Raw genomic sequence first — 20,817 nt, 5'->3', positions numbered from 1 at the left:
GCAAAGTTATTCAAGCTCTAGGTGCACTGGAAAGCTATTTGCAAAATGAATGTGAAATTAGTGCTAAATAAACTATTTTATGTATGCAAGTAATTATGTTAGTTTCCAAGCAATTGGAGACCCTGTTTTTGGAAATCCTGTGTTTAACTTCCTAAACCAGAGCCATGGTCAAATTGAAACTCGATTCCTTGTCTTTTTGTCAATTCAGGCCTCTTTCTCTCTTTTGCTCACACAAAGAACTGAGGTTAATCTGGCAGAAGTGTGACCTAAATATACCCCAAATCCCCACATATGTAACACTGAAAAAGAGAGACAGTTTTCCTATGTTTATGGCCATTATTTCATTATCTTTCCATTATAGCTGCAAGTTTTTTATATTTTCAGGAAATGTGAGTTGCGCTGTTAGAAATATCCAGAATGGAAAACCTGTTGGCGTCAGTACCACCAAACAATAACATTAAGCCTTTGGACACACAGTAAAAAAGACTGATACTATGACAGAAGCAGATGCTTTGGTAACTTCAGTGGATGGAAACTTGATCCATATATATTCAGGAAAAGAATTGGATAAAACTGTAAAGCTTATTCTCATTGTGCTAATATTACTGTAATGCATGTCAGAACAGGGCTGAAAAGGTCAAGAATACTGCCTCGTAAATACTGAGTGGCTTTGGCTTCAGAATATCGTTTTTCACCTCATCAACAAGCCTACACTCAACTTTAAAGGACAGATGTATTAACCTAAGCACTGTAAATGCTCACTTAAGTAGGCTTATGTATAAATAACATTTTCAGATTTCAGTTTTTACTTTTGGTTTTCTGGGAGTTCTGCCATCTCACACTGCGTTCAAATGCACCTGGTAAGCTCCCACTTCCGTTAGACAGTCGTTTTTACAGTATTTCACAAATCCAAGCCAGAAACAAAGTACAAAATGAGCCAAACCCAAGCAAATAAACAACGGACGATCTGAAAAAAGTTCTTCTTTCTCCCATACAAGTGGATAAGCATTACTACATGCACGTGCACTAACATCAAACGTTTTATTATCAAAATCAAAACGTTTTATTATCAAAAAATTATAATTTTTACTTTATTACAACTATTTTATTATAATTAATATTTATTATTTTGATGTCTTATTATAATTATTTTATTACAATTATTTATCATAAAAATATTATTTTTTATTTTAGTTTTATTATTCAGTAAAATGCTACTACAAATAAATCTACTGTTCAATTCTTACTGAATTGGTATGAAAAACTGTTTACTTCTTACTGCTATTCTGTTGATCTTATTTTTAATAACAAAACAAAAAAATAAATAAATAACTTTAATTGTGATACATATTATTATCATGAAATGAAATGACACACACCATGAAATAAGATTTTGGTCATATCACCCACCTCTACACTGAAAAAAATAAAAAATAAAATAAAATAAATAAAATAATAAAATAAAATAAAATAATTTTTACATAAAAAAAAAAAAATAATTAAATCTCACGTTTAATTCCCTGTGTTACTTACTGTTTCTTTGTAACTGTTTGTGAAATTTAATACCAATATTTGAGTTTCAACACCAAGTAAAACAAGTATAGAAAACAGCTAATGCTTGCTATAGTGCCTCTTATGGCAACTCTTATAATGTCATGGACTGATATTTCAAACTCAAAGGGTGCTTCACTATCAGCTTATGTAATTTAAGTTCATTGATGTTCACCTGACAAATCCCACTGATGCACATATCCAGAGAATCCGATTTGCACCGAGTGCCATCCAACACTTTGGGCGCCAGTTCCACCACCAGGCTTTTCTCCCGGGCTTGACATCGGAGGGCACAGGGTGAAATAGGGTCGTACGTCACAGGTATCCACTCGTAGGTTTGTCCTTGGTACTTGATGTCATTGTGGGCGGAGCATTGTTGAGCCCTGAAGTCACCTGACTCTGGAGGACAGTCCTGATTGGAAGAAAGACAGAGAAAGATTTGGCAACTATCAAATATTTTTAATATCTTTAGGTAGATTTTCTTACAAATTGCAGTCCATCACTGAATACAAATAACATGCTGGAAATCGTAGTTAGTAACAATCTACACTGCATATTTAAGGTAAAATAATCAAACTACTTTTTGATTACATTTCTGTTATTTTGACCCAATTTGTTTATCACATTAATTTGAACAGGATAATCCTGTACCATATTGATATAAAAACAAATAAATTATTTAATTTAAAACATACTATTTAAAATATAATAAGTCATTTTAAAATAAAAACGAGTATAAAAAACACTTTTAAAAAAATCCACAAAACTGGAAGATTTACCAAACATTTATATAAGGAATAGAAAGGAAAATTTTAACAAATTTGTAACAGAAGAATTAGGAGAAATTATGAATGTAATTTATTAACAATTTACAGCCATTTTGTGCATGTAGTCTGATTATGAGTATTTTTAAAATGTTATATAATCTAATAACAAGTGTTTAATTAATCTGATTACATAATCTAATTATATATAATGAGTACTTCTCAGCACAATCTTTGCCTACAAAATAGAAACACTGATATTTAATAGGCCCAAAAATAACAGCTGACCTGACAAAGGCACTGGGAATATTATTTTCTATGTGGCGAGATTAAATCGTGATCATGTGTGTAACATCATAAAGCTTATGCAGATGACTGGGTCCATTAACGAATGGTGACAGTGTAATTGAACTGTGGCAGGCCTCCATGTTTTGAAAAACAATATTTCCTATGTCATCTCCTGTGCACTGAAGAAAACCACAATTCTTCCTCTGCAGCTCGGGGCTCTGAACTCATTTAACCATCCGATTGGCTCTGAAGCCCCCATGTGCAAAGATCATCAGTGATGCCCGTGACTGAAGCGTCTCCATCGGATAGAGCGATTAAAAATCAAAAGTCTTCAACGTCAGGATCAGTAATGGAAATAAAAAGAACAATTCGACCATGGACCTCATCAACAGCAATTATAAAGCATGACAGGGAAGACCGAGCATCAGTTCTCACTGTTTTGACGGAAATGGGATAAATATTATGCCTGGAATCTTTCCCAGATGGCTCTGATTGGAATTGTGGGTGAAGGAGGGATGTGATTCCAGATGAAACCACTTCAATGGTAGAAAAACACTGGCTTTTGATTAAAATGGTCCTTGAGACACATGGGCATCTAACAGCTTTCAAAATGAGTTTGTCCAGTAATTGGGGACTATTGACTGAATCACAGGGCACCATTCTGGTTCCATAACAACTCCATTAACTTGTATTTTTTTTTAAAAACACATGAAATGGATCTCATAGAATTATTCCTATTTCATGCTACTTTCTTTTCCCCTAAAGGTACATGATGATGGTTTAAAAAAAAAAAAAATCAATTCTTTTGCATTAACTCACAAAACGATTGCATTCCCCGCGAAACTTTGCATTTGCTCACAAAACTTTTGTGATGGAAGACTTTATCTCTATTATTAACGATTATGTCTATTATTACAAAATATAAAGTTTCTCTGGGGAACACAATTAATTTTCAAGAGAACGCAAAATTTCTTGAGGGAACCCAATACTTTTGTGAGAGAATGCAAATATATTGCGAAAATGCAATGTTTTTCAGAGGAACACAATAGTTTTGGGAGAAAATGCAAATTTTGTGAGAGAAAATAAATGTTCTCAGGGGAATGCAATCATTTTGTGAGAAAATGCAAATGTTTCGGAAGAGAATGAAAAGTTTCTTGAGGGAATGCAATACTTTTGCGAGAGAATGAAAATTTATTGCAATTCATTGGTTCTCGGAGGAACACAAATGTTTTGCGAGAGAACACAAAGTAACCTGTGAGAACACTAACTTTTGCAAGCAGACTCAACAGTGTTCACCAATATAAATTGATTATTTTTGCCAAAATGACATAGTATTATACTAAAAAACTGCACCCGACATGCACTCATATTTAAGTCCCAACTGAATGGTGGTCCTTCTATGTCCAAAATTTATCAAAAAGATATAGGGACAAGGTTTTTACACTGACAGCTGTCATTGTAAGACAGTTAGCAGTTTGTTTTTCCGAGTTCGCAACAGTAACTAAGGGGGGCGGGGCTTACCAATAGGACAATTCTGTGCAAACCTGCTTCTGCAAACACAGATTGTTGGTGGGCCTCATAACACTGACTTACTGTATTGCTGCATGTTCTGTAGCGGATGTTCCTGCCCTCACAGTTCCTGTGGAACAGACACAAAACAACAAAATCAGATATGTTACAAAGTCATTGTTCTTCTTTGTGGCGCAGCCCCTCCATCTTTTGTCTCAATATTACAGTACATTATCAAGGGGAAAGGAACACCCTACTATTTATCCCTACAGTAATGATTTTCAGACCTGCTCTTGATTGTACAGTACCTAAAATGAATGTATGCTATATTAAAAAATAAATTCCCTCGACCAAAAAAAGGCCTTTTTATCCAGTGTGAAATATTTTTCACTTAGACTGCCAGTCGGGTAATAACAACAATGCAGTCAATCCGGTATAAGTGCATTTAAAATAATAATAATAATAATAAAAACAGGAAACGCTTTGCCATTTGTGATTTTCTCCTAAAACATGAATCCAGCTACAGCTGTACGAAATATGCAGCAACATGTTTTGAGAAGAGGATGTTTAGAGACAGAAATAAAGAGAAAACCAGAAAGAAGAACAACAGGATATTGACTTTCTAAATGTCATATTACCTCAGCCTAAAAACATTGGCCTATCATATTTCAGCTTATTAATTCTGTTCAGAAGAGCAGAAGAGCAGCAGTCACCATAAACAGAAAAGGTTCACATCACAAGACTTCTGAAGGGTGAAAGGAAGATGCAACCAGACTGTTATTAAGATATCAATCTTTCTCTGCAATCGTCCTGCCCTTGAGCGAAATGATGTAGGATGAAATTCTAGCTTTTATTCACTGAACACAGTGCACTACATACTGCATACTATTTATTTTTAAAACCAGAACTAAAACCATTAGAAAATTCTTACTTGAAATAAAATATATAAAAAATGTTCTATTTCAAGTAGTTACCAAGACAACAAATAACTAAAAAAAATAATTAAGAAATCATAATTAATAATAAAATCTATATATGAAAAACCCAACAAAATTACTAAATCTTTAAAATTACAATTAAAATGGTAAATAGAAAAATTGAAAAAAAAAGACAAAAATTAAAAACTTTAATAGTACTTTAATGACACTAAAATGTTCAGTATATGCTAATCTGACACTCAAGAAACATTTTTCATTATTAACTATGTTGAAACCAGTTGTGCTGCTTTATATTCTGATAGTGTGATATTTTTTTCAGAATTGTTTGAAGAACAGAAAGTTGAATTTTTTGTAACTTTTGTTGTACATTTTTAGTACTGCAACCTGCACTGCATTCTTAAGGGTGCTTCAAGGGATAGAATAGAGTTATTTAGTTAAACTGTCTTTTTCTATGTTCAGTCTTCTCTTTCAGGTCAACTACAGCCTGCCCTGTCTCCACTCCAAACCATCGATGTCTGTTATTTCTACTCCAGTGCTCTATAACAGGTGCTCTGGCCTTTGTGCAAGCGATATTGCTTGGATGCTACGATTCAGAAAGAGCGTCTTTGTTCGCTGACCACATAATCAGCTGTGGAATCACTTCCAGATCTTCCTGTAATCAGCAGAACGCAATCACAACACAAGCTGGACCACCGCTGCAGCTCTTCTAAAGTTCTACTGACAATAAACAAAAGGAGGAAGAGAGCCGAGGTTATTCCAGTAGCAGACAGCAAATGTATGATGGTCTGTTTAATATCTGTGCAAGACATTTTTTATGTGGATGAAATGGCCTTAAATATCAAAATGGCTATTGATTTGGGAAAAAAAAAAGTTTTTTTTTTTTTTATGAATCCTCAAACTATGTGTCAAATTAACTCAACAACAATATAAATGAGAACAAGAACAATATATATTTTATAATATTTCAGTTTTTCCTGCATTTTTATTAAATAAATCCAGCCAAGGAGAGCATAAGAGTTCAAAAACATCAAAAATCTTGGCCTCAAACTTTTGAAGGGTATTTTACAGGCGGCATTAATCAAAGTGACTTGAAACCGTTGTGCAGTTTCTTTTTTATATTCTTGGAAAAAAACTAATCTTCACACAGGAAGCATTTAATTGCAAATCAATGAGAACAATTTTACGTTGAGGGTCAGCAGAAACATTTCCAATGAGACCTGAACCAAGCCATAATTGGCCTTTTCTCTTGTTTTCAGTTGGATCTAAACGGGCAATTAGCTTTAAATGAGTATCCCGGCTTAAAAGGCGCATGACTTCCATTTTCTACGTGCATTGCTTCAGCTCTTGGCATCTACCCTCCAGCAATGAAGTAATGGGAAGTGTGAAACAAAAACACAATTGCATCCAACACAATAAAAAAACAGATATCTATCCCAGTGCATAAACAATTCTAAATACGACATTCACTGGGTGATTTCCACTGCTGTGCAATCAAAACATTGCTCTATTTGCTTCAGTGAGGTCTGACACACCTGGAGAGAGCTATCCGTTAGCGTTCCCATTCATTTCAATGGGAGTTAGTCAGTCGAAAGTACATAATTTCTCTCTCAGGTTTGGAACCAATCATCTGAGTCGTAAATAGCATGTGACTAATTACTCCAGAGCAGCACGAAAATAACATGATGGCAGCGTTGATCGGCTAATGGTGCTCAGTACTATACCAAACCTTTTACTAGCAATTGAGCCAGGGCCGGAGTGAGAGTCATTTTCAGCCCTAGAGTTTCATCCAAAACACCCCCACACTATATCACACCTCACAACAATATATATAACAAAAAAATAAAAAAAAAATCATCATAAAATAATGCAATAAATAACTGTTCTCTACTACAGCCTTGTAATTCATTATACTGTATTTTTCTACAGCTTTGTTTTTGTTTTTTTCTGGCCTTTTTTGTACTAGCCTTTTCAGCACCACCTTTGCGCTTTCTATTATCCATTTTTTTTAATCTATTATTTTTTGCTTACATATCTCCAACAAAATATTTGTAGGCCTACTGTACCTGCCTGCAGTTAAAAAGTCAGAACATAATCACATTTGTTTTGATAACCTATTTATGTACAGTTATTCTAAAAAGAACTATTTGTCATACAAAAAAAAGTTATCGGCATGAGTAAATTGTACCATTATAGAATTGTGACTGCACAAGCATATAGGAGATGAAAATACTGTGAAATTATCCAGGCTCCAGCTGTATTGATCTTCTTGGCAGTATACCCGGAGGTAACATCCGAGTTCCTGGATCTTCAGCTCAGTCTGTCCATTCGTCTGCAGATGGTAGCCGAAACAGAAAAACAAAGCCCAGCGGGCTTGCCGGGGGTTGAGCCTCTTGGCATCATGGAGATATTTGTGATCTGTGATTACAGTGAAAGGATGGTTAGCTCCCTCCAGCCAATGCCGCCACTCCTCTAGGGCTAGTTTAATGGCCAGCAACTCCCTATTCCTGACATCATAATTTTGCTCTGCTGGGGCTAGTTTCTTGGAATAGTATGCGCAAGGCTGGAGGCGTGGAGGCTCACCGAATTGCTGGGACAGCATGGCTCTGACTCCAGTGGTGGAGGCGTCCACTTCCACCACAAACGGCACATGGGGATCAGGATGACGAAGGATGGGAGCCGTGCTGAATGCCATCTTGGAGTTTTTTGAAGGCTTTGTGGGTGCTGGAGTTCCAGGACAGGGACTTGGGCTTTCCTCAACAGGGCTGTATGCAAACTGAAATACTTGATGAAGCGCAGATAGAAATTAGCAAATCCTAGGACTCTATGAAGCTCCTTTACAGACTGGGGAGCGGGCCACTCCCTGATGGCTATCACCTTCCCCTGGTCCATCTGAATTCGCTCCGGGCTGATGATGTAACCAAGGAACTCCACAGTTGGGCGATGGAACTCACACTTCTCCAGCTTGAGGTACAGATGGTGCTGATGGAGCCTCTGAAGGATCTGCTTAACATGGTGGCGATGTTCGGCCAGGTTCCGAGAGTAGATGAGGATATCGCCGATGTAAACAATCATGAAGTTGTGGAGGAACTCCCGGAACACCTCATTCATGAATCCTTGGAAGATGGATGGGGTGTTGGCAAGACCATACGGCATGACTAGGTACTCATAGTGGCCGGAAGGGGTAATGAAGGCCGTCTTCCATTCATCGCCTTCCCGGATTCGAGAGAGGTACATGCCTCACGAAGTTCCTCGAGAGCGGCTGGCACCAGGGGAAGTGGATAAGGGAGTTTGACCGCCTGGGAGTTCAGAGCCTGATAATCAATGCAGGGCTGCAAGCCCCAGTCCTTTTTACCCACGAAGTAGTAACTCGATGCCGCTGATGAGCTGGATGATCGGGTGAATACCTGGTTAAGAGCCTCCTTGATGTACTCCTCCATTGCCTTGCGCTCCGGGATGGACAGTGGGTAAACTCTACCCTTGGGGAGTTTATCTCCAGGCAGCAAGTCGATGGTGCAGTCCCATGGCCGATGAAGTGGTAGATGGGTGGCTGCCTGATAAATAAAGACATCCTGGAATGCCACATAAGATGGGATGGAAGAAGTCAAACTTGGATCTGGACTTTCAATACACGAGGAAGCGAACTGGACAGCTGGTGGCTTGTGGGGTGGTCATGGAAGTGCAGTGTTGGTGACAGAATTCCCTCCAGTGAATAACCTCACAGGAGTCCCATCTGATCTCTTGAGAATGGTGGATGAGCCAGGATGATGTCCACCGTGGGTCCCTCCAGTACCAGAAAGGTGATTTCCTCTTCCTGGAAGTTACTGATCTTCAGTTTCAATGGAGGAGCCTTATACCTCACATGCCCACGTCCTAGCGTTTCTTGGATTGTTTTGACTTGGTGCTCCTGGGCATGATGGTGGCGAGGAAGCTGAAGATGGCTCAGAAGGTCTTGTGATATAAAGTTTCACCAGGAGCCTGAGTCGACCAGGGCAGAGACTGTAACAGAACGGGCTGGGTGAATAGTTGCACTGTAAGCATGGAAAGCGTGGAAAGCGTTCCTCATGAGAAAACCGGGTGGAATCCACTTGCATGGGCTCTGGTACTGGGGGACCGCTGGCAGGGGAGACAGACTGGGTTGCGACTTCGGAGGTGTGGCAGGCTGCTAAGTGCTGGGAGATTTGATTGCCTTTTAGCATGAAGCTCTCCAATCCAACGGAATCATCATAAATCACCATCTGAGCACGGATACATCCACCATCCAGTCCTTGCCTGTATGCGCTGAGAAGAGCTGCCTCATTCCATCCACTAGCCGCTGCAAGAGTTTGGAACTGCACGGTGTAGTCGTTGGTGGAAGAGGTGCCCTGACACAACCACAATAGCTGGTCTGAGACAGAGAGTTTTCCTGTAGCTGAGCCAAACACCTCCTTGAAGTGGTTTGTGAAAGCCCCATATTAATTAATTATGACAGTGTTGGCGTTCCATATTGCCTTCGCCCATAACAATGCACAACCAGAAAGGAGTGAAATTAGCAATGCTACCTTGGAGCGCTCAGTGGTAAATTTCTGCGGGTGCATCTCAATATACAGCGCCACTTGAAGAAGGAAGCCGCCACATCCAGCTGGGTCCCCCGTGCAAACAGGCATAGCCATGGGACTGGCAGAGGTAGATTGAGGGTTGGGCGCTGGCATGAGAGGCCCAAAGAGTGTTGACCAGCTCCTCCAGGATTTCCACTGGTTAGGGAGACTGGGGATCCATAGAAGTGTCGGTGTTGGTCCGGTCTTCTGTCACAAATCGAGCCAGAGACAACAGGTAAGTGAAGTGACAGGGTGATTTATTGACAGACTTGGAGGCAAATCATTAGGAGCAAATGGCAGGTGAGTATCTAGGAAATAGAAACAGTTCAATGGGCCTTAGCTGAAGGTTGATGAGGGTTTTTCGTTGCAGGATCGTCAGAGATCAGAACCAGGAACTAAGGAGTACAACATGGGAAAATCACAGGAGTCACGGGAGTCCCAAAGGAAAGCATACACAGGTAAGTGCACACTGAGTCTCATAACAGTTCGGGATGGTGAACGGAAGACCGGACACTGACAAACGGTGGAGAAAGTGGTTATGTAGCTGACTTGATTGGTGAGTGCAGGTGCTGGTGATCAGTGATCGGGTGACAGGGACAGGGATGGTGTGAGTGGGAGCCAGTGACTGTGATGACAGAGGTGGCTGTGACTGCGATGAATCCCTGACAGAGAGTGTAACCTACACTCTCTGTCAGGGATTCATCGCAGTCACAGCCACCTCTGTCATCACAGTCAATTCTGGTGCTTGGATTTTTACTTCAATATAATGAGGTCCAATTTTAAGAATGGACTAGAGGGGAATTTTTTTTCAAATGTATTTTCCCCCTCTATTTAACAGCATTAACTTACAATAGTGAAAGATGTCTTCCATCAAGCAGATTAAATGTTTTCCTGCCTTGTTAAATGTTGGGCCCAAGATCAATAAGTTGCATTCAGTGTGTGCCTCGCTTGGTCTTAGCTGTTTTTCAGGTTCCTGAGTGGGCTGCTTATTTGCATTGGCTAGCTTTGCAACAGGTTCTTTTGCAATGTTATCCTCACATCTGAAATAAAAAAGTAAGCATGCTGTTTACACAAATAAACTACATTATTAACATTATTGTTATGGTCACTGATACTAGTACTAATTTATAGAAAAAAAAATAACAAAATTACCACATAGCACACATATTATCAGTGATATTTACAGCTTGCTAGATACATTTACACCTCAGAGGATGCCAGGTATAACACACTCAAAATATTTACACCAGAGCAGATATTCATGAAAGGAAGCTTAGTTACATTCATAAACACAAGCATGCTTTGTATATAGGCCTATACGATATATATAGCTATAAACATATATGGCTATATTCGTGAACAGAGAATAGCATATCACAGTAAAGTTTTGTCTAATCATTCTTACTGACATTAGGCTAGTAACATTATAACTCATTTTTTATAAAGTATTGCTGTTTATGTTATAGAACATAAAAAAAAAAAACATCCTTCCATCATGAGATATTTAGATGCTGTGAATGAAACTTTATAATGTTTCACTTGATAATACATTTAGTCAGGAATTATAGTTTGGAAAAAGTCTAACTAGTAACGTGTACAAGTTATGTGAAAGTAGGGTAATAAAAAAAATACTTACTCATGTTTATGATCTCTGCTGGTTCAAGCCACTGCATCAATAATCCAAAGCTTCTTGAATTTTTGAATTTTGTCTTATTAGTCACAGCGAGTCTTTTCTGAAGAGAATTCTGTCTTATTCCTTTTAGTGCAAAGCGAAAAATTCAATTTAAACACTCACTGCTTTGTTTGCTCTGATGTGGGTGGTTACCCACCCCGACCTTCACGTGGATGATTGTAATATCATTAGTGCGCTTAGCATGTGGGCGTGTTTGCATTAGATATAATGAAGGGAGACATGAAAGACTGGACATCGCGTTGGTTTCATATGGATTACTTTATCACAGAATATTTGTTTTTGGTAAGACTTGCTAAGTTTAAAAGTAGAGCAAGTCAAGCTTTCTATAGATATATCTCTCATGTCTCTGTGTTGAGTTACAGTTCATTTTAATGTCGCATTTCTAAATGAAGATCACCACAGACCAAGGCTGCAGACAGCGCATCCTTTTTTTCTTAATTTTATAAATGCACAAAGTTTTGTTGTTATTATGTGTGTATACAAATAAAAGTGGACCCTTCACAGATTCGATTGATGTATTGCTCTAATCTGTACGAAGTGTAATTTAAGTTATTTTTGGTGTTACCAGGAGAAGATGCCACAAAACTAGTATCCGCGTTAGTTGTGGGAATATAGGAAACATGCATCAAAGACTGGGAAAAATAGGGATAAACTAAAAAAAAAAAAAAAACCTGGCAATGTCTTCTTGAAGTGCAGCCATCTTGGGCCTGGAAATAAAGTCTGTACAAATATACTTATAACTATTATATTATATTATAATATACGTGTTAAGTGCATTTTTGGAAAGCGCACGTGAAACAATAACGAACATTCATAAAATTACTCGTAGAAAACACTCTTAAGCGCTAAGATCAATCGTTATCATGGAGCCCAGTCCAGATTCTCCAAAATGGCACCACGGTGATGTGGGGAGAGACAGAGGAGAGAAATTGTTGAATATTCTTCGTGTACAAAAAGTATTCTCGTCGCTTCATAACGTTACGGTTAAACCACTGATGGCAGATGGACTATTCTGACGATGCTTTTCATACTTTTCTGGACCTTGACAGTGTATTTTACTTGGCAGTCTATGGGACAGTCACAAGCCTCCTGGTTTTCATCCAAAATAACTTAAATTGTGTTCCGAAGACGAACTAAGCTTTTACAGGTTTGGAACGACATGGGTGTAAGTAATTAATGACAAAATTTTTATTTTGGGGTGGAGTATCCCTTTAAGTACTCTGAATTGTTTCATTGCTTTAAATTTAGTAAACTTGTTTCTTCTCATTTAGACAAACTAAAACTGGGCTGGGATTTCTATTTTCCAACATGCTTTGCCAATATATATGCATACATACACATATATATATATATATATATATGCAAGATTATTGTTAAGTAAGATATTCAGTAGTAATTTAGAGTAAAATTTCTGCTTCTAAAATATTAAGTTGAGATTATATTATAATTTTAAATTAAATGTATAAATTATCTTAAATTAGTTAGATATTCCAGTATCAATTTACATGTATGAGTACAAAATAATAGAATAATCTTAATTAAACTTTCAATCAAAACCAACAAAAGAGCAATAATATGCAAGCACTATATTAATATATTATTATATTATTATAGTGTTATATTTCAAATTCACAAAGAAACATGCAGCATTTTGTCCAAGCAATAATAAAAGAACACAGTTAATTTATTTAAAGTTGTCTTAAATCTCATTTTGAAAAAAAAAAAAAAAAAAAAAAAAATTGTGAATCAAATTGAATCGTGAAATTAAAATTGTGAATCAAATCGAATCATGAGTTGAGTGAATCGTTACATCCCTAGCTTATAGTGTTGCTGTGTTTGGTTAGTCAAACAATATTTCTATATATACTCAGTAGGTTACATTTTCATGAGAAACATCTGATTAATATCTAAGCATATTAAGCTGGGATAAGACAAAGCATTTTAACATTAGAAAAAACAGACATTTCGTCTTACGAAGTTTATAATTATAAAGTTATCAAACTTTATTTTTTAGTCAGCAAAGTTTACATTTTAATGTTTAAGAAACTAAAATTGGCTAAAAACAAAACAAGCCAATTAGCATTTCCAAACTAATATTATACCCAGAAAACACATTTTGCTGTATCCATGAATGATTAAATTCTCTTGGCTTCATTTTAATGACAAAGGCTTTGCTGTAATATATTCTAAATCATGTAAATTATGCACATGCATAATTAATGGAATGTGTACTTACATTATTATCGAGCAACAAAACTTTTTTCCCTTCCCTTTAGAAGGAGTGAGTGAGGCAGAAATAGAAGTGGAATTAGAAGGAGGGAGAAAGACAGACTGTTAAATCCAAAGTGTCTGTCATTTTTTCCATTCTTTCTGGAAATGAAGCACTTCTCAGTCCTTTCTGAGGTCAGCCATAACCACGAGCGGCCTGACATCACAATGACAGATATCTGCCGTTGACGACTAAATCAACTGTGGCGCTGTCATATAGAGCACAATAACAAAACAAACACAGATATTTGACAGGATTTTTTACTGTGCTATGGTTTGTGTGAAGACAGATAAATAAATTTAGTTCTCAGAAAAGCATATTTGTTCGCGGAAGCCGTTTTCATTGATACAATGCAATAAAATTCAATGATTTTAAAAATGTACATACTTTTTGAAGCACCTGTACACTGCGCAAAAAAAAAAAAAAAAAAAAAAAATTACATTCTGTTAGATCTGTTTGTCAGTGATTCACTATATATATATATATATACATACATACATACATATATATATATATATATATATATATATATATATATATATATTTTTTTTTTTTTTTTTTTTTTTTTTTTTTGTCACTATGGTGACATTGTTTCAGGTATTATGGGATGACAAATTGTCGAAATCATACTCTAGATTTAATACTGTCACATGGAATTGATGTTGATGGTGTTGAAATTATGCAGCCAAGCGATGATATATCAGATCATTATTTAGTTTTGTGCAAACTTCATATAGCTAAAACTGTAAATTCCACTTCTTGTTACAAGTTATGGTAGAACCATCACTTCTACCACAAAAGACTGCTTTGTAAGTAATCTCTCTGATGTATCCCAATTCCTTAGCATATCCAAAACCTCAGAACAACTGATGATGTAACAGAAACTATGGACTCTCTATTTTCAAGCATTTTAAATACAGTTGCTCCTTTACGCTTAAGGAAGGTTAAGGGAAAACAGTCTGACACAGTGGTGTAATGAGCACCACTCACCCCCTAAAGAGAGCAGCCCGGAAAATGGAGCGCAGCTGGAGGAAAACAAAACTAGAAGTATTTCGCGTTGCTTGGAGGGAAAGTAACCTATCTTACAGAAAAAGCATTAAAAACTGCTAAATCAGATTACTTTCGTCTCTTTTAGAAGAAAACAAACATAACCCCAGGTATTATTCAATTTGACAGTGGCTAAATTAACGAAAAATAAAGCATCAACAAGTGTTGACATTTCTCAACATCACAGCAGTAATGACTTTATGAACTACTTTACTTCTAAAGTCGATACTATTAGAGATAAAATTGCAACCATGCAGCCGTCAGCTACAGTATCGCATCAGACAGTGCACTATAGATCCCCTGAGGAACAGTTCCACCCATTCTCGACTATAGGCGAGGAAGAAGAATTGTATAAACTTGTTAAATTCATCTAAACCAACAACATGTATGTTAGACCCTATTCCATCTAAGCTCCTAAAAGAGGTGCTTCCAGAAGTCATAGATCCTCTTCTGGACTATTATTAATTCCTCATTGTTATTAGGGTATGTCCCAAAAATCCTTCAAAACTGGCTGTTATTAAGCCTCTCATCAAAAAACCACAACTTGACCCCAAAGAACTAGTTAATTATAGACCGATCTCGAATCTCCCTTTTCTTTCAAAGATACTAGAAAAGGTAGGTATCCTCACAATTATATTCCTTTTAAGAGAAAAATGGCATCTGTGAGGATTTCCAGTCAGGATTTAGACCGTATCATAGTACTGAGACTGCTCTCCTTAGAGTTACAAATGACCTGCTCTTATCATCTGATCGTGGTTGTATCTCTCTTATTAGTGCTATTGGATCTTAGTGCTGCGTTCGACCACTATTGACCACACTAGTCTTTTGCATAGACTAGAACACTTTGTTGGCATTAATGGAAGTGCATTGAGCATGGTTTAAAATCGTACTTATATGACCGCCATCAATCGTAGCAGTGAATGAAGAGGTATCATATCGTTCACAAAGTGCAGTATGGAGTACCCTCAAGGCTTCAGTACTAGGGCCGTTACTCTTCACGCTTTACATGTTACCTTTGGGAGATATCATCAGGAAAACACGGTGTTAGCTTTCACTGTTATGCTGATGATACTCAGCTCTATATTTCATCGCGGGCCTGGTGAAAACATACCAATTTGAAAAACTAATGGAATGCATAGTCGATATAAAAAACTGGATGAAGAGTAATTTCTACTGCTAAATTCTGAAAAAACAGAGGTGTTAATTATAGGGCCCTAAAAGCTCTGCCATGTAATGACCTACAACGCTGTCTAAGCCTTGATGGCTGCTCTGTCAATTCTTCGTCATCAGTTAGGAACCTAGGTGTGCTATTTGATAGCAACCTTTCCTTAGAAAGCCACGTTTCTAGCATTTGTAAAACTGCATTTTCCGTCTCAAAAATATATCTAAATTACGGCCGATGCTCTCAATGTCAAATGCAGAAATGTTAATCCATGCGTTTATGACCTCAAGGTTAGACTATTGTAATGCTCTATTGGGTGGTTGTTCTGCACGCTTAGTAAACAAACTCCAGTTAGTCCAAAAATGCAGCAGCTAGAGTCCTTACTAGAACCAGGAAGTATGATCATATTAGCCTGGTCCTGTCATCACTGCACTGGCTCCCTATCAAAACATCGTATAGATTTTAAAATCTTGCTTATTACTTATAAAAGCCCTGAATGGTTTAGCACCTCAGTATTTGAACGAGCTCTTGTTTCATTATAGTCCTCCACGTCCGCTCCGTTCTCAAAACTCTGGCAATTTGATAATACCTAGAATATCAAAGTCAACTGTGGGCGGCAGATCCTTCTCCTATTTAGCGCCAAAACTCTGGAATAACCTTACCTAACATTGTTCGGGAGGCAGACACACTCTTGCAGTTTAAATCTAGATTAAAGACCCATCTCTTTAACCTGGCTTACACATAACATACTAATACACTTCTAATATCCAAATCCGTTAAAAGGATTTTTTAGGCTGCATTAATTAGGTAAACCGGAACCGGGAACACTTCCCATAACACCCGATGTACTTGCTACATCGTTAGCAAGAATGGCATCTACGCTCATATTAGTCTGTATCTCTCTTATTCCGAGGTCACCGTGCCCACCAGATCCAGTCTGTATCCAAGTCAGATGGTCAATGCAGTCACCCGGATCCAGTATGTATCCAGCCCAGATGGTGGATCAGCACCTAGAAAGGACCTCTACAGCCCTGAAAGACAGCGGAGACCAGGACTAGAGCCCCCAGAGACGGATCCCCTGTAAGACCTTGTCTCAGACGACACCGGGACAGGACCACAGGAAACAGATGATTCTTCTGCACAACCTGACTTTGCTGCAGCCTGGAAGTTGAACTGCTGGTTTCGTCTGGTCAGAGGAGAACTGGCCCCCCAACTGAGCCTGGTTTCTCCCAAGGTTTTTTTCTCCATTCTCTCACTGATAGAGTTTTGGTTCCTTGCCGCTGTCGCCTCTGGCTTGCTTAGTTGGGAACACTTCATTTACAGCGATATCGTTGACTTGATTGCAAATTATTGCACAGATACTATTTAAACTGAAACTGAGCTGCATGATGACATCACTGAATTCAATGATGAACTGCCTTAACTGTCATTTTGTATTATTGACACACTGTTTTCCTAATTAATGTTGTTCAGTTGCTTTGATGCAATCTTTTTTGTTTAAAGCGCTATATAAATAAAGATGACTTGACTTGACTTAAAGCAATCTGTCGTCTTCACAGAATTTCGTACACGCTCACCAAACTTACATGCTCTCTTACATATGCCCTTTGCCTTATTAGAAGTCAGTGTGCCATCAGAATAATTTTTAAACTTATATTTCAAGATTAAATACAGTGGCTTTAAAGGAAGGCTTTGTGTTTGACATTTCATGAAGATATAAATGCATGTATGTGCATTCGCTCACCCTCCATTGAGACACCTGCGTAGAGAATACGAGGCTCCGCCTCCACAGGTGCGAGAACAGTCACTCCACGCACCCCAGGCGTCCCAACCGGTGTCCCTCTCCTCATCTGACCGAGTCGTTCTTGAGGACTGCAAGACACAAAAGCATCAACATTTACTCAAGTGTAATACTTTTTTATGTTAAACATTTTCTCGAATCCCAGTTTAAAATTCAGATTATGAATCTGAATGACCAGGCATTTGCTGGTCTATTGACAAGAAACAACATATTTTCAATGGCTCATCAACTGTTTGGTTAACAACATTCTTCAAAATATCTTCTTTTGTGTTCAACCAAAGAGATATTACTCATAAAAGTTTGGAAAAAATTGAGGGTGAGTAAATTATTTTTCATTTTTCATGTTATCGTTACAGTTTTGACTTTTCTTTTAAATTTAGAACTTTTAAATCTAAAAATCTTTTTCCAAATACTAAATCTATTTGACTATTTATTCATTTTTTAAAAATATATCTTCAGTATTATAAGGTACCGTCCTTGGTGTGAATGGGCAGTTCAATGATGCCTTCTACTTTTTGATCTCAAATTTCTCGTTTTGCCCTGAAAAATCATATGGCACTCAGTTGTGACTGTTATTGCTGGAAGAACATTTTTTTAGAAGAAAAACACTAATTCATTCTCCAGTATTATTTATGTTTGGTCATCCACCTATCCATTGAGCTGCTTCTCTCTTCCCACGAGTAATTCCCTCTTGGACACCGGCTACACACTGACCCTGAACATTAGCCGGGCTCCCAGCGCTCCGGAATACTTATGCTTGATTTCTTTACCCACTCAAACTCTCCTGTGTGTTGATACAATTTATAGAGCAAAATATACTCACGTCTAACTCTGACTGCCTTTTTATTTGGTGTCAAATCAATTGAAGCTCACATTTACCGAACACAACCTCCCATGTGTTTGATCCCGAAAGCAACCAGGACTGTAATTAAGCAATAAGACACAAGAGACTTGTGTTGTGTCTAAGAACAACACTGTTCAGAAATCTCATTTCACATAAGATTTAAAGGGGTCATATGATGCGCATTTTACAGAGGATGAGGTCTGTTTCCTGGGAGAGGAGCCTACAATGCCAGTGTTCTGACAAATAATGATGACTCACAGCCTGTAAGTACGTTTTTATATTTAAATAATTTGCCACTGATGATTCAAATGTAAGTTTTGAGCAGTGGTGTGTAGCGCTTGTTGTTTGTCGTTTCTCCGATCACAAATGCAGACATGGTTTTATGTTTACACGGTGCGATGCAACGCAATGCATAAAAAAATCAGTATAAGTCATTATAATAAGTAATTTTGTCCCCACTGGATGCTACAAATGCCTCGTTTGTAATGGGTTTTATTGGTTTTGTCTCATTGCACCGGGACACGCATCACAGTATGGTAAGTGGTCGACCAATATATCGCCAAGGCCGATGTTTTTTCTGCTTGACCAATGTGTTCGAGGCGCGCCAGATATTATTTTGACGGCGTTGAGATCGACAGCACCTGAGCACACAGTGCTCACATTCTCCCTAAATGATTCTGTCTAATATGGATAAAAGTCTGTCTAATAATCAGTTAGAACGGTTAACAAAGGAATTAATCTATACAAAAAGTATTATAACGATTGCTTTTATATTATTAGTAATAGAAATGCAAACATTATACTAAACATAATACTTTCTTGTTTGCTGTTAGCATAAAGCAAATATGGATTAATATAATTTAAACAAAACTTTGCTTTGAATGGCTAATGAACATTTAATTTCACAAACCTTGCAAACTTAGTAGATTTTTATCCAGCATGATCGCGTGTTCTCTGTGTGACGGTCGGTCCGTGTGAATTGAATGCTTTAAATTTTAAACTTGTGATTTCAAATTATGCTGCTCTTTATGCATTTACCCACTGTCATATTCATGTCATTTTCTCTGTGCTGTATGTGAAATGAGTGGTACCCTAGCTTTATTTGAAAAATATGATTCCCAATGCACACAAACTTCTCAGAATACTGAGTGCCCTGTTGGTTACAGTGTTTACTTCCTTTTTAAATATATTTTTATTAAATATTTATTTATTTGTGAAAAATACTTTGTCATTTAAAAAAATAAGTATGATTATTTCACACATTTATTTTTTAAACCTTTGTCAAATTATTTAAAATTTCTTAAATATTAATAAAAATAAAAAAATGACATCGGCTTTATATAGGCTATCGGCCCCCTGCTTTCCAAGATATAAGCATCGGCTGTCAAAAAAACAATATCGGTCGACCACTAGTAAGGGGCCTAACATTTCCGTCTCATGCTTGAGGTATTCGACCAATCACAATGCACTGGATAGCTGGCCAATCAGAGCACACCTTGCTTTTCAGAACGATGTTCTTTGTAAAAATTGATGCGTTTCACAAAGGTGGGGCATAGAGGAGAAACAATAATGTACAGTTTGTGGAGAATAATGTGTTTTTTGAAGCTTAAACTGCATAAACACATTTCATTACACCAAATACACAAAATAATGTTATTTTTAGCAACGTCATATCACCCCTTTAAAAATGACATGTCAATATTGACATAATTGATTATATTGGTTTGTAAGCATGGTGGCGTTTAATTTACACATAATAGAAGAGATTTGAGTGCTGAAGTGGACAACAATATCCTCATTAACAACAACCATCCTTCAAAAAACATAATACCCACCACCAAACAATACCATCATGTTTTTTTTTATAAATAATTTAACAAATGATATTAACTACTTTTATGGCTTTAATGGTGATTTCTGGTTGTTTTGGAGCTTAAACTGCTGTTGTGTACAAAAAAAATGGTGTGAAGATCATTGAAAACTAAATTATCTATCTATCAGATCTATCTATCTGTGCCTGTCTATCTACCTATCTATCTATCTGTCTGTCTGTCTGTCTGTCTATCTATCCCTATCTGTTTCTTTAAATCTTATACTCACCAAAAATGTACAGTAAAAAATAAATTAACTTAAAACATATTGTAAAATATTATTACAATTTAAAATGACTGTTTTCTATTCAAATTTATTTTAAAATGTAATTTATTCCTGTGAAGCAAAGCTGAATTTTCATGAAATCATTCTAATATACTAATTTGGCGCACAAGAAATATTCATTATTGTTATCAATGATGAAAACAGTTGTGCTGCTTAATATTTTTATGGAAACCACAATAGTTTTTCTTTTTCTTTGATGAATAGAGAACTAAAAAGAACA

The 20,817-nt window shown here is 37.0% G+C and overlaps 1 protein-coding gene across 1 annotated transcript in view; it reads right to left on the bottom strand.

The window, feature by feature from the left end:
• The window catches only part of LOC109112132 (ADAMTS-like protein 3), a 181,288-nt gene that overhangs the window by 74,622 nt on the left and 85,849 nt on the right, over positions 1–20,817 (bottom strand). The window contains exons 3-5 of the mRNA XM_042727273.1: positions 17,540–17,667; positions 4,197–4,242; positions 1,727–1,963 (exon numbers count right to left, since the gene is read on the bottom strand). Coding sequence (XP_042583207.1) covers positions 1,727–1,963; positions 4,197–4,242; positions 17,540–17,667 — 411 coding nt within the window. The remainder of the gene's footprint in view (positions 1–1,726; positions 1,964–4,196; positions 4,243–17,539; positions 17,668–20,817) is intronic.

This window comes from Cyprinus carpio, chromosome B7, assembly GCF_018340385.1.
Source record: "Cyprinus carpio isolate SPL01 chromosome B7, ASM1834038v1, whole genome shotgun sequence".
Classification (NCBI taxonomy): Eukaryota; Metazoa; Chordata; class Actinopteri; order Cypriniformes; family Cyprinidae; genus Cyprinus; species Cyprinus carpio.
Note: the sequence above shows the minus strand (reverse complement) of the source record. Positions and strands in the feature narration are given on the sequence as shown.